At 40.8% G+C, this 24,623-nt stretch overlaps 1 protein-coding gene across 1 annotated transcript in view; it reads right to left on the bottom strand.

The window, feature by feature from the left end:
* shf (Src homology 2 domain containing F) overlaps window positions 1–19,852 on the bottom strand; it is a 103,271-nt gene extending 83,419 nt beyond the window's left edge. Inside the window, 2 exon segments of the mRNA XM_078252476.1 lie at window positions 1,564–1,696; window positions 19,158–19,852. Coding sequence (XP_078108602.1) covers window positions 1,564–1,696; window positions 19,158–19,589 — 565 coding nt within the window. The 5' untranslated portion in view covers window positions 19,590–19,852.
* Between the last annotated feature and the right edge of the window lie 4,771 nt (window positions 19,853–24,623).

The raw sequence follows: 24,623 nt of genomic DNA on the forward strand, positions 1-24,623 counted from the left end.
TGTCCTGTTCGCAGATGAATGTATCAAATATTGTTAAATGTACCCTCTTCTAATAATGCCATTCCTACCTCCATTATTTAGTGCTTGTGAAACCACCAATCCATGTATTAAATCCATGGATCATTTTGAATATTAAGGGATGACAGTAGAGCCAAAGAAATCCACTAACAGCTCTATTTAAAACAACTCCCTGCCAACTCAGTCAAAACAGCAGACAAAACAAAAATCAATAGATATGATGGATGATTGCAAGGAGGTTGAAAACAAACAACACTACTTCAGGTTTCAAGGACAGGAGCAACCAGAAACAACAACAAAAACTAAACTGAAGACTTCATCAGATCAAACAGACAATAGCTGCCAGCATAGTTTAGTTTGTTGATACAGCCAAATGCAGAACTGTGTCGGGATGAATTAAAAAAGCACAGAAAAAACTGGAGTCAGTTCAAGAGTCAAGTGATGCCACAAAAGCCTTGCTCAGATTTCCACCTGAGGGAGGCGATAAATCTTGAGTTTTTGTACTCAGCTGAGGCAATGACTGAGCCAGAGGTCAAACCAGTAAGACAGATGAAAACAAGAGATTGTCTAGAGGCCCATTAAAAGAAAATTGCTGAGGAGGGACAGAGACATCCATGTCCTGCCTTTGTGGGAGCAATGGAAGCGAGTGTGTGTGTGTGTGTGTGTGTGTGTGTGTGTGTGTGTGTGTGTGTGTGTGTGTGTGTGTGTTTATAAGAGTGCAATATGTGTGGGAGGTTTAGAGGTATCCGTGAATCGCTGATGATATGACTGGGTCAGTACATCAAGGTATACATACTGATATCTGGTAGTCATCCAAGTTCCAGAAACATCCATCTGAGGTCTGACAGTCATACAAACATTTTTACAAAATTCCTTTCTCTGGTAAGAAGGTCTATGAGGAGAGGAAAACAGCTGCCACATGTTTTGCTCTCTCCACATTTTTCATCATTTCTGCTCTTTCTGCACATTCTTTGTTCTTTGTCACTTAGCCACAGAATGAATGTGCGCAGTGAGAAAGTCGTGTGGAGAATGTGGTTCGGCTGAATTCTTATGTTAGCACACAGCTATTGTTGTCCCTTCCTGGAAATCCCAGCAAGTGGCTGTCTCAACATGCACACATTTGAGCGGAAAGAAAACATTTAAAAATCACCTCTCTCTTTATTGGACATCTAAGGTGTGTTTCTAAACCACTTATGGGCTTGTATAATTTGTGGGGGCAAAATCACTGCTGTTGAAAATGTTTTCAAAGCAGTCTTTCGTGTCACACAGGTCATTTTTGCTCTGCTGCACCTGTCATGTCATGTCGACATTAGGCCATCTGAGCCTCTTCATCAATTCCCAGCTTGGAAACATATGGCCAAATCAAACAGCATACTAATGAATAGTCCACTGGGACATGCACTATGAAATCATAGCAAAGACACCAAATCAATTACTTGTCACTTAACCTGCAATTACTGAAGGTGTGAAGGTATACCGAGGTTGCTGGGTGACACAAAATAGAGATAAGAGTAAGAGAGAGTAAACTGAAAACCTGCCATTTACCTGCCATCATCTTCTGGGCCTCATATGGCTCCATGTAGCCATCATTCTCGGTCGTCACTTTTTCCGTGCTGGTCTGAGTGCCACCAGCCTGCTCGGCATCGAAAGGGTCCGCATAGTCTTCAAGGATAATGAGCTGCAGAAGAAATGAAAAACAAGGAAAAGTGAGATAGAGGGAGGAGAAAAAAAGCAAGAGGGGAATTCATTTTGCTGCTCTGTTGAACAATACAACATGGGTAAGTGTCAGGAGAGTTGCATTACAGATAGTGCTGCGGCCCAGGACAGGACCAAGTGATATCCACTGAGGCAGGCCGAGAGATAAAGGGAGAAACGCATACATAAATAACACCTCACCTCTGTATGCCTCAGCACACCACCACAATGCGTCAGCTTTTAGCCTTACAGCACGCTCTTTGCTACCGCTGGTCTGCCTAATTACATGATAGTCCAGTGACAGGCCTACATTTCAAAAGTAGAGGAAAGAAGACCACAACTGCTCAACTTTCTTAAGAGAAACAATTTGGCTGATTTATGCCGAACTGGCAGTGAGCCACGGCTAATTGCAGTCTTTCTCTTTTGCTGAGCATTTTGTGCAGTAGATGGCAATTAGGTGGACGTCCCAAGACCCAGAAATACAGCTCAAAACTTCAGGGAGCAGAGCAACAGCCTGCGTCTATAGTGCCTTGGGGGGATATCTGTTTCCTTGAAATGTTTGCTTTATCTACCAGGACACCGCTTCAAAAGTAAAGATATACCCTTTGAAAAGGAAATAGCAAGTAAGCCATCCATCCTCTTGGACATTGGATCTAATGAGCGGGTGTGACTGCAGGGGTTTGGGCCTGCTGTTAGAAAACTGACTTTTTCTTTTCTGAGGCTCCTGACAGTCTAGTCCTGCCAATTCTTTTTTCAATTCTATTTTATTCATAGTATCAAATCATAACAATAGTTATCTTAAGACACTTTACAGATAGAGTAGGTCTAGACCACACTCTATAATTTACAAAGACCCAACAATATCCCACGGGCAAGCAACTTGGAAATATTTTAGTTAAGGATTTCAAACAGATAAGGAAATGCGTATGCATACACCGAAGCAAGCATGTAAACACGTACATGACTGGCACTACACCCTATGAGTCATGTGTGAGAGGAAGGGATTTAGTTTCATAATAAACAAGCTCATCACTCATCTGGTGGACGGGGCCAGGCGGGGCAGGCTGGAGGTGGACCGAGCCTCGTGCACGCCGTGCTGTGCCTCCACCTAGCAAGCTTTCCTGAGACCAACCACTTTCCATCTTTGCCACAGAGGGAGCACACTTCCCAGAAACACACCCCATATGCAGGCCACCCGTGAGAAGGCCACAGACACACACACACACACACACACAGACAGACAGACAGACAGACAGACACACGCCAAGCCTCAGGGAAGCAAGTAAAATGTACAAGTGTATCGAAGATCTGGGATTTATGTTCGGCTGGGAAAGCACCGACATTTTTACAGTACTGATCGAGGTCAAGTGTCATTTAACGCACTTCTTTTTTCTTTTTTTTTACTTCTTGGGAAATTTCAAGTGTTAAATGCTTAAACATTCACTAGGGATCATTTGTAAGCCGCTTAGTGACAGAGAAATGCTGACAGGTATATTCCTGTACAGATCATCTCCACTATACATGGATTAGGCAATAATAGCAAGGAAAGTAAGTACCACGGATGTGTTTCATAGCAGCTACTGTGTGTTAAATCCAACTTCTTCAATATTCCATTTCCATTTGTTTTGGGGAAAATAACTAGGACTTTGTTCTGCCACGGCATAATTATGGGTTACTCGAATATTTTGCTTCTGTGAATTCAAGCAGAGGGAAAAATCCAATACAAACATTGTCCTAGTTTGTTTTTGTGGCACAGAAATATACATAATTCACCGAAGTTTAATTAAGATTCAGCCATTCAAATAAGCAGCATATTTGCAGCCCCAGAGATCCCAAAACTCTGCATATATTGTATTACAGCCACAGTGTCATTACCATCTCACACCTTGTTGTTGTACTCAGCCATCAGTCATCAGCATGTGACAAACCAACCTCAGATACAGTCACTGCAAACACAGCCCAAACCTAAGAATAAGTTACCCTCACTAAAGAAAACACATGAATCACCTAAATAGGAGGGATGAAGGCCAGTGCCCATTTTGACTGCGGTCCACATACTGTAGCAGAGTGGCTCGAGGTTTGAGACCATAGCCCACAAATGTGATAAAACACTCCAAATGCTGCATCTTAAACGCTCTCCAGCAGCTTCAGATGACAGAGGTAGTTTAGATATTTGCCCACAATGAGGTTTTAGTAGCGCTCACACCTTAAACTTCCAACAACCGCTTCATGTACCTTCATGAGCCAAAGGATGTTTGGGCATGTTTCAGGAAATAACGGCAATCACTTTTTGAGTTATGTGTGGAGCCACTCCAAAACACATGACATCATCTTTTTTCTTTCCTGTTGACATAATGCAGGAAAAAAAGGGCAGGGTATGTGATGAAAAATTCTGATATTAATGTTGGATTAAATTCAGTCATGGATACAAACCAAAGCTTGGATTCCAGACGCAACAATACATTTTTAGTTTGGTCCTGATATGCGACAGCTTTGCTTTTGGTAACTATTGTGGTTAACATTTATGGCTTGGAAATTTTGGATTGGTAATGTCAATATTAGCATGGCACTAGAAGGCAGATAAAGTAGGTATGTGCCTTTTTGCTGTCCCAAACAATCATTTTTGATCGTTAAACCTCAAAATTCAACAATATTCAACAAATGGGGAATTTAATTTTATTTCACCCACACTTCAGATTTTCTTTTCGGTATTTTTTTTTTTTTTTTCCAACCTGGTTACCAGCCTATTTATATATGTCTATAAGTGACTAATGGGAACATCAATCTTTCACATTAGTCCAGTATTAAGCAAGATCGTCATGGAAAGGAGTCCTACGTGGGCGACCTTTCTGTTAAAGAGTAAGAAAGTAATACTTTTTTTATACATAAAAACAATACCTGAAAATTACGGTTTATTTCAATGGAGTCTGGTGGGTTAAGCAATAGTGGAGCTGTTCCTTCTTTAAAAAGATTTTACCGTTTTTAAAAATTCCGTAGAGATCCTTTCCATAATGTTCTCAGACACTTACAGTAAAATAACAATCTGAGCCTGACAGTGGCAAAAACAGCACTTTTAGTGGACGAAATTGACGATGCACATTTGCCCTATAGGATTACATTGCAGCCCAGTTCGCGGCTGCCGGTCACAGCATTTTCGCTTAATACTGAACAAATTTCAAAGATTGTTGTTCCCATTAGTCACTTACACCCAAAAACATAGAATAATAATAATAAGGTCCAGGTTGAAAAAAAAAATTAAAAAAAATGAAGTTACCCTTTATTAAATCCCTGCCGCCAAGATGCTCCTCCATCGGTCACGGATCATGGAAAGTGAAACTTAAATTTGTAATGGAGCGGTTGGATTTATTCACGCACTTTTAAAAGCTTCTTTCTTTTCACATTTTTATTTACAGCATCATATGTTGATATTTCTAAATAGAAATATTATCATATTAGGCTGCATGTTTACTTATTGGGAGAAAACAGGTAGTTCTATGTAAAAATCTGACATTGAGCACGGGTCCCCATATAGCCAAAAGGGCATGATTCTCGTTTCATAACGCCTCTGCGAAGATTCTACTGTGAGATTGGCAGTCGAATCAGGCTCCTTGCATCGACGCATCGAATATTCGACTATTCGGGGTCACCCCTAGTATCTACAATCAATATTTCTCACTTCAAATAAAAATGAAACAGAAATAAGTTGGTCTTGCTATCTCACTTTCATTTACAATTATTGAGCAAATGTGTTACAAAATATGTTTGGTAGAAATGTTGATGACTAACTTTTGTTGTTTGTTTGAGAGGTATCTTTTTTTATTAAGGGGGAATTTCTCAGCCGCACGGTCATTATCAGCTCCACCCTGTGTGTCACATTCAGACCTTTACAATCCAGTACTGTGTACAACTACAGTGTTCTATTGTAGCCCATTAGCAGGCTGCAATGTTATTAATTTTAGCCTACACAGATCCTTGCTGGGCATCTGGAGATTTGAACCATCGACTATTTCGATCAACAGACTGCCTCTGTAAGACGCCATCACCCAGCCCCTGCATCCTAGTTCATGTTTGAGGGGAGGAGGTGGTAATATTTCCAAATTGTTCCAATGTGTCCTTCCTGTCCCACTGCACTAATGACTACTCGACAGCGGGAGGAGCGTGGGGGTTGTAAGGAGAGGGGATGCTAGAGAGCGGCAGCGTCGCCTGGGGACACACCATCTGCCTTGTGGCATGCCAGGGTGTGTCACTACTGCAGCCAAGCCACCCTTGTCATGAAAGCAAAATTCCCCCTCAGCACAAGACTGCAGTGCCTCAATATATCAGGTCTTTGCTAAGTCGCGCTGTAAGCCTATATGAATCTCACAAAGGCACCACACAGGCTTAGGCCATGTCCCCCTGGTAGCTCGGTCCTTTACTTGTCTGCAGCATAGAGAGAGAACTCACTCAATTATTTTCATTCCACAGCTTAGATCCCAGGTTGGCCATGTCTCACACCTGCCAGAGGTCTGGCAGCTCGCAACAAAGAGAGCAACAGACTTCTTGAAATGCACTGCAGCTCTCAGGCGATGAAGCTGACTCAAATCAGTTGGAACAGGGGGGGAACATTAACAAAGAAGGGAGACCATAAAAGGCACCTGCCACTTTGGCTCAATGCTAGATCTTGACGATGCTGGGGCTTGTAGGATTACAATCCAGTTGGGAGAAAGTGAGAAAATATGGGCTACAATTCTCCTCCTGCACTCTTCATGGAGAGAGAATAGGTTTGGGCTGGATCCTCACATAATCAGGAGCAAAAGAAGGTAAAAAAAATAAATAAATCAGAAACTCCATTAGTTGAAATTTGAGGATGGCTGGACAATTGGTAAAAGGCTGCTACAATTTTCATTGTCTGCATTTTGACTTGAGCAAGCTACATGACTGGAGTTGGCATTTTAAAACTGTTAACAACCAGAAGCAAATGCAATATACGTAACAGCAGACAGATGATTTTACCAGGCTATAACCAGATAAACACCTTTTTTAAAGACTTATCTCACTCTCGCTGATTGAGTTCAGTAGGAATATGATATTAATGTCATGACTGGTCTGACTGGTCCAAGAAGGATTGAATGCGTCACAGGCTAGTCAAGGTTGAAGCCCCCCTGAGACTGCCAGGAAAGTCAGAAAAGCTGTAGAGTGAGGGAGGAGGGAAAGAAAAGAGAGAGGACTGACGTGTATGATTTATGTCTCACGCCACGAGGGATTTCAGCCACTGATAACCTAATACAACTCAGTGCTTAGCAGCTCAATTGCATTAAAGCATTTCAAAAGGCTTTTTGTTGCTGCCATTGCTCTTTTGTTCTTCAGTGTAACGAAAAAGAAAGCATGTCACCATTGTGAGGACAGAAAGCCACTCTGAAGAAGAGAGGAATGGAGAAAAGAGAAAGAACACGGAAACAAAAGATGATGGGGCATTATTTAAATAAAAAAAATCTTTTTTACAGAAGAGAGCTGCCATGCATAAAGTATGTTTACTCCTGTTGGATGGAAAACTGTTCAAATGTTCATGTAAAAGCCAGACTCAGCAAGCTGAGCCTCATTGCAGTGACTCTGCTGATAGCTCCTCCACCTTATCTTTGTCTGTAAACATAGGATGAATGCTGTGTGTGTAGTATGCAGTCATCCTAAGATAACTTGACCACCATTTTCTAGAAAGCATGTACTGGAAAGAAACACTCCCTCAAGGCAATTTATTTAAGCAAAGATGATCACAGCTTCTTTGTTGACATAATGCAGTTACTATCAATAAGATATGTTCATTTTTCTAATAAGGCCTGCTGTGTGTAACACCAAACAGATTAGAATGATGGGAAATTGTTTGCCTCAAGGAGAGACAGCGCAGGAGTGCATTTCCCACCATACATGCCTGACATTAATTACACTTTATTGAAATGTTTCCAAAGAAACAAGGTTGCTGCTTGAGCTCCTGCGTCTCTGTGAGCTTGGAAGAGTGATGTGCCTCCTCTAAAGGCCTACTTAGGAATCTGCAGAGGCAGCTAATCAAATTACTATATTTGCTATAAAGACACCTTTTCACAATCAGTCACATGCTACTGCAGTCCGCGCATCAATGAAGAGCACTTCACTTGAGATAAACAAAAATTCTGTTTATTTCCAGGTATATTCATTAGCTTTGCTTTTAATCTAATTGGAGAATCATTCAAGAGCAGCTTTAGTAAGCATGACTTCACGGACAACAAGATAAAAGCATGCCCGCCCCACACCTCTTCAGTACATGTGTGACCTGATCAGTAGTTGAAAAACATTCATTGGCTTATAAAAAAACAAACATCCTTTCTATATTCCTTTACTACCACTCAGCCTAAAAAGTGAATTTCCTTGTGACCATAACAGCTACCATTAGCAAGCTCAGGATTTAGAGAATTTATGTGTGACATACTGTAAACTTTGTTGTATATTTTTTAAGAATTAGATTTTGCATTCCCTATGCACATCAATGTGCTCAGCCATAAGTTTCACATGTGTCTCCCTCAGCGACATCTGTGCTGTTCAAAGAAACAGCTCACTTCTTGCTGCCGACTTATTTATTACACACCATCCCCTTTAAGTTTCAGACCACATTAAATGTTGGTTCTTCAGATCTCTGCACTCTTAACCATGTGGGGTGAATTTTGCACAGCAGTCAGGGTGAAGCTGGTTCTTTTGGCACAACTGATTTAGCCTGTTGTTGATCATGGTTTGCATAAGAATGCTTCCAGATGCAGCAACAGCGACACTGATAACATGGACCACACTTCTGGGAAAAACATCAGAACAGCATTTAATGGTAAGGGGTGTTAAAACACATTGTGTACACCTGGATAGTCCCCACTTCACCACTGCAAGTATGGGTTACCGTGCATTATGAGGCTTTTATAGCACCTACGTATAGTCCAGTATACTGTGGGTCATAACACTGCACATATGCATTCACACATCAGGTATGTGTGTGCATAAGACGCACAAATACAAAACACACACACATGGGAAAAGGAGTGGACTAGCTCTCAATCAGGGCTGAAGTAGTATGTCTAGTGTTCATTATCAGTGCTCAGGCTTCTCAGACTTCCAAAGACATTCAGTCTGTACAGATTATTACTCAAGAGGTCCCAGGCAATCACGAAGAACTCCTCAAAATGTTACTTCAGAGTTTTAAAAAATCCATAGACCTGTAAAAAGTGACATATCATTTTCTGTCATTTTAACTTCAAAGACAACATGGCAGTCTTTCTTATTGGAAAACTAATGTATAACGTCAAATCTCTTGTCTCTTACAATAACCAGTAAAAATTGATTAAATCATCAGTCATAACAGCATCACGTTAAAAGGACTAAAAGCTACTAGGGGTGGGAATCACCAGAGGCCTCACGATACAATATCATCACGATACGATATCATCACGATACCTATGTCCCGATATGATATTATTGCGATTTTAAACCTATTGCAATATTCTGCGATATACTGCAATTTATTACCTTTTTTCCAGCTTCAAATGATGTCCCTAAAAGGACACTTTGTCAACATCTGTTTTATCTAAAAAAAATAAAAAAATAAATAAAAAACTCCGTTTGTTCATCTCACTTCAATTTATTGCTGCAAAATGTGATTGTCAAGCAGACAAACTGACCAACACATAATAAAAGATCAATACTTGGCGAAAATATCGCAATACTATGCTGTATCGATTTTTTCCCCCACCCCTAAAAGCTACTAAGGCTAACCGATTTCCTACAAGAAAACTACGTGTGTCTACAACCATCTTTAACATCCCTGAGCAGTATTCTGTCCAGAGACAACTGGATTCACTAACATCACATCTTTTGCCTCTCTCATCCCTTTGGTATCCTTTGGTAACCATCAATATGCCGTTTAACAGAATCCCCCAGCATAGTTTTTGGAGTTATCTGCATTTGTAGTGAAGATGCCTTATGTGAATGTTATTATCTGCCCCAAAGCATCTTAAAAAGCCATTAAGAGTACATTTTAGCATCCCAGAACACCCCAATACCCAATTTCAGCCCTCAAGACACAGAATGCAAACATTTTTAAAACACTCTAATACTAATAGGTTTTAAAACTGTTTATAGGCATTTAGGTGTCTTTTGTGTACTGTTTGGTGTCCACAAAATTAACTTGTTGCATTGCTGTTGCAAAAGCTTGTTTTGAATAATAGCTCAACTCCAATTAACAGCAATCAAGGCTGTCCACTGAAAAGAATAACTGTGCAGGGCACTTTTCTGTCAGGATTCGTTATGCTGAAATTTGACCTGACAAGAGTAAACGATGTGTCATTGGGATCCCTCAAACAAACAGGCTAAACTGCACTTGGAGAAAACATTATGTCCTGCATCCTCCATCCATTCCTTTCTATACTTGTACAAATCGCCTAGCTGCTTTCACAATTATAAGTAGCTAAATAACCTTACTTTTCAATAAATTCCTACGCTAGCTGCCCTCCTCTCCTGATTAATGAATGTATCTTCCTTTAGCACCCAAGGCAGCAAAGCACAAAAAGCACCCCAACTTGTCCTTAAGGACCTTCTTCATTGGAACACACTCCACACAGCCATTTAAGACCTCCAGTGGAGAAAGGGGTGGAGGCCGTGGGTTGCACCCTATGAAGGTGCTCTTAATATGCGACAGATATTCAAGATTAAGTACTTCACGACGCGCTTGACAAAATCCAATTTCCTTCCTCTGCCCCCCATCCCTCCGTGATAGAGTTATTAGCAGTGTTTCTGCTACATACAGCAGCACAATAGTCTATAATAATTCATAATACACAATGGAATGTTGGTATTTTATAAAATGTGTTAATCCTATGCCCCTGTGAATGAGCGATTTGTCCTCAACATAGGCTACAATAATTTCCCTCATCACTACAGTTACAATTATTATGCACTAATTAGTTTTTTTTATTTGAGAATGAGGTAAAAGGCTGAAAATGGGAATAATAAAGTTGTTTGCCCATCAAACTAGGGCTGCATCTAATTTGTCAATTATGAAGAAGAAGAAGAAGAAATACTTTATTGATCCTCCAAGTTTTTTTGTTTGTTTTTACATTACACACAGGCCAGATAGACACACACATGCACAAACCTAAATACACATTAATGGAGAGATGTTGAAGCTGCCAATGGACAGGAGGCTTGGTGTCTTGCTCAAGGGCACCTCAGCAGTTGTGGTGAACTGGCACCTCCCCAGCTTCCAGTCCACACCTCTGTATTTGGTCTGTAAGGGGACTTGAACCGGCAACCCTCAGGTTCCCAAGCCCCTGCAGACCGAGCTACCGCCACCTGTTTGTCGATTAATCTAAAACATGTTCACATAAAAAAAAAAAAAAAAAAAAAAAACTGGAATCAGAGAATTTTGACTTAAAAATAAAAAGACTCACAGATGCATAGATTATCAAAATAGTTAACGATGAATGTAATGGTTGACAACTAATGGATTAATATTTGCAGCTCTACATCAAACACAAGTATGCTGACACATACCCTGGACAATGCAACTCACTCTCATGTGATGCTGTTACCACACAGACAATCAAAAACACTATTCTTTATCACGGCTCCTATACGTTAGAAACTGACACAATTAGGAAAGTAGGGCTTCATGAAACAACATGAGGAAATCCACTGGGACGGGGCTTTGACTTTGGGAGAGTGATTTATAGAGCAGGGAGAAAAACAAGCCGCAGTCGAGCCGCAAACAAAGCTACAGATTTTGATGCGAGGATGTCTTGATTGAGGCTGGAAGCTCAGTGGCCTCAGATAGCCTTTGTGTTGTGAGGATGAACGGAGGTCCCTGCACGTCGCCTACACTGACAATAGAGTGAGCGCACAGGGTGGACTCCTATAACACTGCCATTGCTACGTGGCTTCCCACCTCCCAGAGCTGGATAGCAAGAGGCTAGATAGGCTACATTAGGAGGGGTGAGGGACAATCACCAGTCTGTTGCCACAAAGAGCCCTCAGTGGAGCATACAACAGCTATGTGCAGTCACCATTTGTCACTATTTCCCGACATCTAGATTGCTCATGTCGAAACAGCTGAGAACACTAACCCTGGTTTTATTTTAGCAAGCAAGTAGCAGCCAGACTACCCAGCCTACACACAGGGGCGAGCACAAACTTGTCAAGTTAAAAAGGGAATGTCACCAAGTTGTAAACACTTCCTGACAGGAAGGGAGGACTTCCTTAATCCTGGAGCAACCAAGCCATTCCTTATTTTCCACCAAACAATTGCAGATAGTGGCTCTCTTTCTCGACTCACGTTCCTATCACAATAACAGCTCATTTTAACTGTGACACATAAAAACAGTCAAATGTGACCTCTTTGGGAGTAACTCAAAGCTCTAAGCAGCATTACAACAGACTCAAAATAGTTTAGTGGACTTGTTTCTCATTCACAGAATGAGATGAAATGAAAGTCTGAAATCCCACTTAGAAAAATGGAAGTGTTCAGCTTCCTGGTGGGCACTCAGATCACAGGGCAGCTCTGTTTGCTAGACGGAAGTCTGGCTGCCTCCTGCAGTGTGACACAAAACAACAGCCTGCACTCACACGCAGGAGATAATAAAAGGCAAATCGCATCTGCGTGATCTCTACAATATACTGTATTTTGATGCAAAAATATTTGGTTACAGATTAAATTTGCATAGTTTGGAGGGCAGAGCTACTGATTTTGCAAAACAGTACAAAAAAAGTCAATGCTTCATGCAGTGAATCTCAGTTTGTCCCTCCGATGGCATGCAAACTCGGGGCTCAATTTGTTTCCTTTTAAATCGGTGTGTGACGTTCTGCCGTTCGGACTCTCTCCTTCTAGACTGAAGACACACACACACACACACACACACACAAAACAGAGCCATGTGTCGTACAACTCCCCAGCGACCAGAGCTGCAGCACCAGTCTGAGAGCTAATTGTGACCTGGTGGAATCACGTGACTGATGTTCCGGTGCAAAACTGGAAAAAGCTAATCGAGCAACAAACACAACAGACTCCACTGGGACTCTTTAAAGTGGAACGAAGGCTCCCAGATGGAGGGGAAGAAGAAAATAAGCAAACAATGGCTAAAGGCCATCATTTTCAAGACCTATAACTTTCAAGCACATGTGGTGGGATGGTTGCATACAAAACCTAACCATGACTAGTTATTACACTCAGTGATGCTGGACTACAGTACTGTCAAGTAAATGTAATAGGATTTGTGGATTCCCCAAAATGATATCTTGATGAAAAGCCGAACCTTTCGGTGCTAAATTGAATTACCATTACATTATAGCTTCCAGCATCCTCCGCTACAGGATGACTTCATCCTGCCCCACAGAGGCGGGGCTTCAACATGCACACTGTGAGGCTGTGTGCTCCTTCCTACCGCTCAAAGTGCCCTTCTAGAATTCTTGTTCACGTCGCAGGAATCCATTATGGTGCTCTTTAGTCATTGACAATAAAGACACATAAAATAACACTGAGTAGGCGATGAAATATGTTTGGCATATTGTATTCTGAGCATTGGATAACTAAAACCGAATATCTTGTAATTTTGCAATAACCGGAGTGACTTTGAGAAAATGCCGTCGATGTTTAAAATCGTGGCATTCTTTGAAAGCTCAATGGATCCAAACTGGAAACAAAAATCTCACAACCATATCTGCTACTTCATGCCAACAATATCCCAGTCTAGACTTTACTGTAGCAGTATGAGTCAGAGTAGCCATAGCAACACATTGTCTTAGTTATTTTACACAATTGATTATATTTATCAAAATAATTATCTACTCTGCCCGCCACTGACAGTAACACATTTGTCATGACTAAGCACAATTAAGAAAAAGAAAAAGAGCTCCAAAATCCAAGACATGTATAACGCAGCGTTCACACCAATCTGTCAATTATTTCAACCTGGGTATCACATCGGCACAGCAGTGGAAAATTACATAAAATCATAATGGTTAAGGCTATGTATTATTTCCATTATGTATTCATTCTGCTTGGCGGTCCAGGTGTGTACAATAATCTTCATTTTTAAATAATGCGAGTAAGAAAATATCCCATTATGTCCAACGATATGACTTTCACTCGGCCAAAGAGCACAAATACAGGTTGCACCGCACTGACATCTGGGCCTGCTATAAACCTAACCAGCCTCCATCTGATACAGAAAGGGAGAGAACTGCACTTGAAAGGGGTGCTATAACAAAACATGATGGGCTCTGATGTTTTCGTCCATTGTCTGGCTCCCCGACGAAAACCACTCTCACAGACACAGGTGATATTGACGTTTGTGCTTGACATTTCTCCTATCACTGGCAGAGAGGAGAGCGTAAAAGGCCGGTGGGATACATTTATAAAACTCCCCTGATGTCTGGAGTGCCAGGGTGAAGACCCAGCGAAGATATTTAGGTTGTGGGGAAATGAAGCTGAGCTGAGTTCAGCCATGCTCTCCAGGCATTGTTATAGGCCAGTCAAACCAACCTCATCTACCCACGCTAGGAGACTGTGGCTTGGAAGGTGTGTCTGGTGGCCAGCTCTTTCGCATGCTGCAGTGCACCATCTCAAGTTCAATCTGCTCATTACACAGCCAATTGGACTCAAAGGATAGAACAAAGGATGCCGACAACTTTTCCACAATAAATTAAGCCAGACTCAACCTGTAGTGGACATTCTTTGCATTTGTATGGACTGCTATTTATTGTATTTGACATATTGTATTTACTATGAAATACAATGCCTGATATTTACTACTTCGAGGTTGTTAAAATCAGTCATGTTTTAAATGATATGATTATTATTTTAATCCACATATAGAGGGTTGAATATATTGAAGTTGATGGGTGGATGTTTAAATCAGAGTTTACATTCACCAACTTAAATATACACAGCCTCCCCCCAAGTCACTGAGATGGCCTAGCACATTAAAGCCTATGAAACCACAATTTGTAATTTGTACACATATTTTTTTTAAATGGATTTGGCTTTTAGGACTAAGTGTATGAGTCATGAGATAAAATAAAATGTGCTTTCTAAATGGCCCCATCAGTTACTCTTTGACCTACTGTAAGGCCTACCTTGCCCCCAAATTTCACGGAAATCTGTTGACTCAATTTTAAAATATCTTTCTAGAAAAAAAACACATCCATACAGGATCAAAAACATAACCTTCTTGTATGGGATACCAATGGTTTTCCACTTCCAGCATACTCTTTTGAAATACTGAGCCAGGTCTTGTAAAAAGGCAAACGGAAGGGATGTAGCAAAATAAGCACAGAGGAAATCTGTCGATCCAGATGCCTCTCTTGGCTGTACTACAACTGTCTTGGCTCCTGATCCAAAATTCTATAGATAGATATGCAAGCTGGCACATAGGATCACTGAGTTATAGGGACCCCAAGCCATGGAGAGAGCCAAAGTTAGATTGGAACGGCAGTTTCCAAGGTGCACAGACAGAAACTGATGATTACGGGCTGCACTTCATAAGGATGCCGCAGCCTTTCAGCTCCGCGCTACTGCTTTTTGTTTACAGATTTCCGAGTGGAGCCCGTCATCACTTTTACGTGTCCTTGAGAGAAGCTAGGTTAGTGCTGAGAAGAGCGATGAGCTGGGAGATGAGGCCTTTAATTAGTTCCAAGGAGGGATGATAATTGATCATCTTCCTCAACTCATTCTACCATGAAGGGCTTGCCACCATAAAAAAACAACAACATCACAATGCCTTGAAAACTCAAAACCACAAGTAACAATCTGCATCAAAATGAAGCTCCATATAAAGTGCAACTCCAAACGCAGACAAATATCAACTGAATAAATTGACACCTCTTAGATGATGATTGGCACAAAAAAACAACACAGGATTGGAACACTGTGAGATGAAATAGGACACCTGTGAAAATGTAGCAGCACATCATATATTGCAATATATCATAGCATAGTAAAACGCATGTATCTTGCTTTTTCTCCCATGAAATCCTGATGAATAGAAATGGACTGGGGGAAATTCACTTGATGCCGCTATTGGCATTTCAGGCATTAGGTAAGCAATGAAATAATTAGCATTCATGAGTCAAGTAATTAAAACATCAATGTAAGCAAGCAGTGCTGTTAAGACACTTGTGTGCTCTTTGCTCAGTCTCCAACAGTCAGCGTTTAGTCTGCGCAGTCAGTTTCTGTGAAGCCACTGATTCCATTAGCAATGGCACCGTCGTGCATGTACGTGCGAGTGTGTGTCTACGCGTGAGCTACAGAGTAGGCCTACACTTTTTCTTTTCTCATCGCTGTCCAGATGTGAGAACACATATTGCGAATTCAATATACTTTCAGTCAGCTGACATATCAGACAGCGCATCCCCCCCACTGAAATAAGTGTCTTTGTAATGGTACTTTTAAAATCATCACCTGGAGAGTCCTTCAAAGCAGGATTTACAAACAATTATCATGGCCAACCACACAAACTGTAATCCTCACAAAGGTTTGAACACAAAGCCTCCCAACACTCTTTGAAGCAACTGTTACTAGCATGGTGCCTTATTTGAAGTTTTGTTCACTGCAAATGATTCATTCAATATTCAAAAAAGTATCTATAATGAGACCTATTGTTGTACATATTCTCATATTTGACATTTGGAAAATACTTAATATTGAAACAAAATACATGTAACAAAGAATGCAAGGTGACATGTTTTTTTGGAAGGCAACCAAATACCTCGATATTGATACCGCAACGATATTGTAGCATTGACTATTGGTGCTTTCACAAAATATTTACACAATGAGATTTTTGATAAATAATCATCAGTAATGTGGATATAATGACTAAGTGGGTAAAGGCAAATAATAGAACAGTTACAACAGTCTGGTAAGTTCAGAAAATGACATCACTTCACTGTAATGCAGCCTTTAAAACCAGGAAAAGACAACACTTATGCCATATTACGATATTACGATATCTAGTCTCATATCACGATATCAATATAATATCGATATATTGCCCAGCTCTACACCAATATTATCTGTTTTCCATCACACTTCCCTCTCCACTACTTTACCATTTTATTTAACCTTCAGTAGTTGACGAGAAACCCTTAAACCCTTCTCTCGACATACTGCTCAAGCCCACCAGCTGCCAGTACTGATTTAGCTCGTCCATAACATCATTCATACTGGTAGGTGTGAGGTATTTAAACCTAACTTTACAATCATCTGCCTGTCTGTTAAAGCCATATGTGCACAAGGAGAGGGAAAGAGGAGAGGCAGAAACAACTGTAATCCTGACTGGGGGAAATCCAAATAAGCTTCAATTAACATGAGACAACTATAATCTGTTTAACCAGCTTGAACAGCTGCAGTGGCTGGGTAAAAAAGACAAATTCTGGTTTCTTGCTTGTTTTACTGATAACACATAGCTGTATGATTATTAACTACATACTAAGTCCATGAGGGCTGCTGGCTGACGGTTTGGGAAAACAAACACCGGCAAAGAAGATTTACGAGCTTCACATGGTTCCTGATGTCTGTGTTGAAGGCATGTGGGAAATATAGGTGACAGTAACAGTTGTGTTTTGTGTGATCACAACTGGGGCCCTAAAAGCGCAGTCTTCGTTCACTCAGCGCTCTTGTGACAGGTTGCAGATACTGTGGAATATAAATAAAAGTGCTGGACAAAAACCAAATGTGAACTTGCCACAAGTCACAAGACAGGTGCGAAAGCGAACACAAGAGCAGGAGGAAGTAACGTGAAGATGAAATCAAGATGGCCACAAACGTGTTAGTGATTGAAACGTGATCTGAGGAGAAAACAGTGGTGCACAGTATGTATTTTCACATGGCTGTGCTTTCTCCTCTGTACATGAGCTATGCAGCCATTGAAACATTCCTCAGCGGGATCACACTCATCATACGGTATGTCCTGTCCTTAACCTCACTGACAGTGAACATCCCAGGTTTCTCCAAATTAACCTGGTGTGTATGAATTCCTGAGAGGCCTGACATGACAGTGTGCTCCAAGGCACAGCCTGCTTGTCTCCACATTCATTTTGTGCTGATGAGTGGCAACCAACTTCTTGCATTAGGCACAACCTCAAAAAGGTAAAAATAAATAAAAAATAAAAAAATCAAATAGGCGAAAGGCTTGTGCTGTTATATTCAGAACTCTGTAACAAGAGAAGTTGCCCCCCCCAAGGCAATGGGCATCACAGCAAAAAGATCATTCACAAAATTGATCTGTCTAGTTTAAGATTAGTTAAGATTAGATTCAAGTTAAGTTAGAGCCATAGTGAATAAGTCTAGATCACATTGTTGCTTGGGAATTAGCTGCAGATATACTCACGCTAAAGTTGACTAAAAAGAGGAATAAAAAAAATAATCTTTTGGAAATTGATCTTAATGCCTTAATTAAAAAAAAACAGGAAAAATCCAACCTTTAAAGGTCACCAATTTTCTTTGTGAATGAATAATGTATCCTAAATAAATAAATGTTCTTCCTTAAAATACAGGGGAGCATAAGTAAGTACACCCCTATGTTAAATTCCCATAGCGGCAGGCAGATCTTTATTTTTTTAAAGGCCAGTTATTTCATGGATCCAGGATACTATGCATCTTGATAAAGTTCCCTTGGCCTTTGGAATTAAAATAGCCCCACATCATCACATCCCCTTCACCATACCTAGAGATTGGCATGGTTTTATTTCAGTTAGCCTAATAGCTGGTTTGATTTTATGGAAAGTACCCCATGCCAATCTCTAGGTTGTTGGTGTCCTTAAAAGTTGGATTTTTCCTAATTTTTTTTTAATTAAGGTATTAACATCAATTTCCAACAGATGATTTTTTTTTATTCCTCTTTTTAGTTAACTTTAGCATGGGTTCATAAACGTATGAGCACCACTGTTAATGGGCACAGCACACACATTTCACATTTTACAGCAAGTCAACCGTCACAAAGTAAGCAAATGATCATCATTTTCAATACTAAAGCAAGTCTGCTCTGATATTGAGATGTGTGTCAACACAGCACATAGGCTGTTCCCTTCACAGCACTCCCTGTAGTAAAGGTTAGTTTTTAGACAGAGGTGGATGTCGCAACTCGTGTGTACATCCGTTGTGCGGTTGTGATAACAAGTTCTGCCGGTTGTAACGATTCATTCCATACTACAGGAGTAGGCCAAGTGCTTCATAAACAGACCATGTTAAATCTGAGGGGGGGTAAGCATCTAAGAGAGAGAACTGTAATTATGTGCTTTCAATTGAAGGAAATAGGCTATGTTAGGCAAGATTCATTAACGGGGGGAAATATACGCTTTGTGTGTCTTCAGGGTTGTAATAAGTAACATTCCAGGCAAGTTATGAGTTAAATTGTTGCCCCACTTGACACAGATGATTAATGTTTGGACTAAACTTCACCCACCTTCTCCTTGTTGTCGTGGTCCGGGGGAGGTGAAGTCGGTGATTTAACACTCCCTACAGCAACAGCTTGGGTGACTGTGACACCGCCGCCTGGAGCTGGGCTGCTCTTTTCGATTGTTTCCACCTTGATAAGTCGGTGTTTTGGTGACACATACTTGATATCCGGCGACCCCACAGTGTTCAGGCTCGAGCCAAATGAAATATTTCCACCTGGAGTGTACGGGTCCTCGAAGTCCAGTTCCTTCTGTAGTTTGTAAGCAGCGAGGATGTCCGGTTGAGCGGGGCTCGGGAAGGTGGCCCCGGAGCTTGTTTGTTGGTAGCCAGGCGCAACGGGCACACCGGTGTGACAATGTCTGTAGTCCGGTTTCGGAAGCGCCGGAGGGGTTGCTTTGGTAGTTTTGAATCCTAAGTGCTCCTTGAACCACTTGGCCATGCTGCCAGTGCATCGCTCTCAAGTCAATGAATGTAGTTTAGTTCCACCTTTCCTGCCAACGGAGCCCGAGTCTGTTCGTCAAAGTGGGTTTCTCGGGTCACCCGCGGCCAGCCGACCGGTGTCGGAGCAAGTCGCACGAGGCTGTCGGTCCGGAGAGGAGTGCGCGAGCAGCGGAAGCGCGTCCACAGGCACTTTGTGATCTGCCCTGCCGCAACTCTGTCACTCACCGCTCGGCTGCTCTCCACGTCAGGTTTCCAGACTACGCAACATGGGAGCGCTTGTGCAAGTAGAACACACGCCCCCCCCAACCTGCCCTCCCTACCTGAGAACATTCACTGCCACCTGCCGGACTTCTAAAACCCCGCTGACAATACATTCACCGCTGCATGAATGTGTCTCTCCTTTTTTTAAAACCCAAGCTCCGAGCCCCATCTGATAAGGACTTTTGGTGTTAAATGCAAAAGGATGTAATAGGCTATATTTATTGGCTGCTAGAGGTGAGGTGATGCCAATAGTGGAAAAATAAAAATGATTACAAGTTTTGCTCTAACATTCTGTCATTTTGCAAGTTTCTTATACGGTCCCTAACCCCAAATAAAATCATCGGGTATAGATCATTGTGTTATGTTGCATTCAAATACCAGTAAAATAATTCCTTAAAAAGGACTGGGATAAATAAAAATAAAATCTTTGTTTATATTTCCTATTTCTCTCCAGTGTAAACTCTACAATATGTTTACAGAAATGTTCTCAGAAAAAGTAATAAACCTGTTTGCCTAAAAGCTCCTCAGGTCAACATTTTTTCCACCAGTGGGTCTCAAGGGTAAAGTGTCCTATGCTCATTGTGCTCTCATGTCCAGATGGCCACTGCAGACTGTTTTAATTGCAAATTGCATTGCAAATGACGAGTGGAGAGGGATGCTGGAGCCTAGATTAACTCTGGTCAATGTACACGATAAGTTCATTACACCAATCCATGAGTAGCTGAGGTGAATTGTTCAAAGCAACAACACAAGAAAACAGTTCTCTCCAAGGTGTCTTTCAATCTCTTTGACGCAGAGGGTCATAGGTTCACATGCTTTACACTAATTGCCTTTGCAATCAAAGGACAGATGAAAATAAAAATCCCATTTCCCTTCCCAGAGACACACTTCAGCAACAGTCTGCATTAACAGGAGTCATGGCTGCAGCACAGCGGCTTTTTATGAAGCAATATTTCTTTTTAATAACACCACACACACACACAGTTTCGAGCAAGTCACAGTGTACAGATCAGAGTTTAACCCTGGCAGGCCTCTGGGAAAGACAGCTCCAATGCTCCAGAGCTCAAAACAAAATCTATTATTTCTGTCCTGAAATCCTGTCATCGCTGCACTTTGGGCGTGCAGAGAGAAATTTGACCCGTGTAATTTTCCTGCACTTTATATAAATAATTTCACTTCACAGCAAGGACATTAATCCATTTAACTAGTGCATTATACATGAAAGCTTTAAAGGAAAAGAAAAAAACAAGCAAAACGGGTTCAGATGGTCCTCAGTTTATTGCAGCACTGGTCGTTTTTGTTGCCAGCTCTGGGAAAAACAATCTCTCAGAACAAAAAGTGAAAGGCTTGTTCCAGTTTCCAGCTCACACTATACACACTGTAGGTGTAACCCCAGTGCTGCATTTACACATAGTATGTGATATAAATATTGCCAGTGCTGGAGAGTAATAGCCTGTCTCATGTTGTAGGTATTAAAGGATCTGTGGAGGCAGTAGCAGGTGTGTCATTTAGGTTGCCGAGCTTGACTCACATCACAGATCTGTTATTGCATTTCTACAATTGCTTTCACTAATTTCTTCCAGCTGCTGTCACTGACACCCTTTAAAATGCAAATCCTGTAATCCAGCACCTCATATAGTCTTTTAAATAGCCTACACAGGCAGATTGCTTGCCAGGACAAATTCATCTAGAAATGTATAAGATTTTGGTTAAGTTATCATAGCCTACTTAAAATGATGCGAGGGGGGCTGGTAGTGTAGAGATAAAAGACACTGAAAAACATTTAACAATAAATTGATACTTGATACAGGATTGACAGTTACACCAGCAGAAAGTGTTTCATGAATAGCAAAATGTGTAGATGTCCCCCTTTCTACTCTGGTATTTAATGTCATCAGTTATTGCAGCAGCCATTTCACACTATGAACTTGACTGTGAATTTGTCACATGCAACCTGTTAGCTGCTCTGGCTCCCAGCTGCATGGCTTAGTAAACTATAAACAACTAGTAGGTTGCAGATCCTGGACAAATCTTTTCCATATGTCATTTATAAAAAAGCATACCATTTTTTATTGAAGATGACAGCTTACGTTTGCTATAGGTGAATGTTAATGTCTTCAACAGTTGCTGCACAGCTCAAACGTTTGACATGGTGTGCAAGACATGTGACAAGTTTATTTTGCTCTTAAAGTCCGTTGGCTCCGGAGTTTGTCAGGTGCTGCTAAAAAGAATTCCACAGCAGAACCAGGTAGTGCCACGAGGGCTAAGACATCAGAGAAACAATTTATCAGAATATAACAACCCTATATGTTAGGGCTACTTTAGTAACATAAATGTCTTCTAACCAGAATTTGACCTACATTCCTCTCTTCAGTCCTCCTCTAAAGATCTATTTCTATTTTGACCCTCTAGTTTGTTATATTACTATTGGTCAGTTTTTCCCCACCATAATTTGGACAGTTATTGCATGCTCTAAGCTCCCACATTCTTTATTATTGTAATACCTTGTTCTCTTGCCTCAGCAATTCAGCGATGACTGCACACCACTTTGTGCAGAATGTATCTGATTGTCAAAGCACTTCAGCAAAACAGTGTTCACGTGCTGTATTATTGCATTGCTACTGTGCCAGGCTAGGGTAGAAGTGCCAACTGGAGTAAATGACAGCTTTCTTTGTAACATTAAAGTTTTTGTTCTTGTTTTGAAAACAGACGGATGGACCCTCACACTGCTGATTGCTTAGGCTATAACTGTGTCAAAGGAAGCAGCTGAAATACGGTTTGTGAAAAAATGATGTGCAAGCAACTAAAGCTCTTTGTACAAATGGGTATGTTTACGTTTCTTTCCGAGAGTATCCAACAAAGCCCTAGATTGTAAAGCAATGATCAACTATGAAGAAAACGGTTTCAAATGGAACTTAGAAATACATTTAGTTGAAAAGTGTCTCAAATTACTTCTTTAAGCAAAGTCTTCAAAATGTGGTTTCAAACTGTGCTCTTTCTTACACATAAATTATTTATCCAAACATTTATACCTTGTCTGGTACAGTATTGTGCACATTATAGTGGTCTCCATGGAAACATGCTTAAGTGATTGAAGTCAAAGCTACGAAAAATGTGTGCTTTGCATCAGATGCCCACCACGCATTATTTGCTTCTCCCGACTGGAACATCTGTGAAGGTGTAACCGTCTCCTGTCTGTCAACAACTGTATCACCAAGGTCCTTAAGCAAGGAAATCAATATCTAATTGCTCAAGTAGACAGCAGATGACTCCGGTTGCTTTGTGACATTCTCACTGTGAATGTACTGTGGGGAATAGTATGAACATAAGGTGAGAGCAGTGCTGATAAACAGGAAGCAAACTCAACAAAACTTCCTGAATTAATGAAGGCTAAATGGAGAATCACACATTAATATTAATAAATCTCAGACCAATGTAGAAAAGAAGCAACATTTCTAAATACCTTTCAGAAGCCAGTTATCTTACCTGTTATATGGCACATATTGATCATTAAAAAGATGTCTGTAAGTACCACGTTAATTACACTCCAGGCAAAAGAAACTTATATTAGCTTTTATAATCAAGCATACACACATCCAGTCTAATGTCTGATGACTTAAAACCCCTCATTAGCTTGTCTTCTATTTGTTATGTACACCTCCAACTTGTGATTAAGAGGGTATTTAAAAAAAAAGAGGATTTTTTAGCATTTACTTTGATCAGCCAGTCACTCTATTTCATTAAAGGTGTGTGCATGACTGATCAGACACAAAGTGTACACTTGCATCACACAAGCAAACAGAGGAAGTGGATATACAATTGATCTGCATGGTATCAAGACAACACAGACACAGTAGAGGTTAGATCACTATGTAATATTAGTCCTCACTAACAAAGTCATGTTACCCTGTGGTGCTCCATCTTTTGAGTTTAAGCCTGTGTGTGGATCAACCCTCCCCATTTCTTCACTCTGACTGTGCAGCTTTCTTTGCTCTCAAATGCCTTTCAATCAAAGTGCAGACAGGGATCTTAAAAGCTGGCTCCTTTAGCTTCTCATCCAGCAACTATGTGGCTGTCACCTTTGCTTGTTCCAGAGAGCCTCGCCACTGCAGAGATGAAATGAAGTAGTAATGGGCGCCTCTTCTGTGAAGGAGGACAAGGACAGATTACTAATCTGATTTATGTGTGTGGTCTCCCCATCTGCCCGGATGCAGGTGTGCATAGATATGAGCTAAACATACATTCACTGTTTTATTACAGACTTTGATGGTGACAGTGGAAACAGGTGCAGTATATTGCAGTGTAGTGAAGCTTGACCTCTGTCTCGTGGAGCTCTGTATGTGTCTTCTCCCTTAAGTGGTAGTTCTATTTGGCCAAGGAATTCGTTAAAATAACCCTACTTGAACAACTTATGCCTCACTGACAGTCAGTGGAGGAAGAAGTATAATAGCATCATGATAGTATAATATAATTCATTATTATATTATATAATAGCAAGTATTAGCTGTAAAATGTACTTAGTATGTCCACTTTCAAAGTGTTATTAAATTACTGGAAGAAGTTTGTTTATTTTGTTATTTTATTTGGGAATCAATCCTATTGACACTAGTTTTCTGAGAACAATTAGTATCAATAGTAGTTGTACTTCAGGTTTTGGTCCACCCACCCCTATAGCAGAGCTACTAGCTGTGCTTGTCCCCAGCAGAGGAGGAAACATGTTGTACTTTCATTGGTTATATGGCTTTAGCACTAATTTATGTGTGGAAAGAGA

This window comes from Sander vitreus, chromosome 1, assembly GCF_031162955.1.
Source record: "Sander vitreus isolate 19-12246 chromosome 1, sanVit1, whole genome shotgun sequence".
NCBI classification, from domain to species: domain Eukaryota; kingdom Metazoa; phylum Chordata; class Actinopteri; order Perciformes; family Percidae; genus Sander; species Sander vitreus.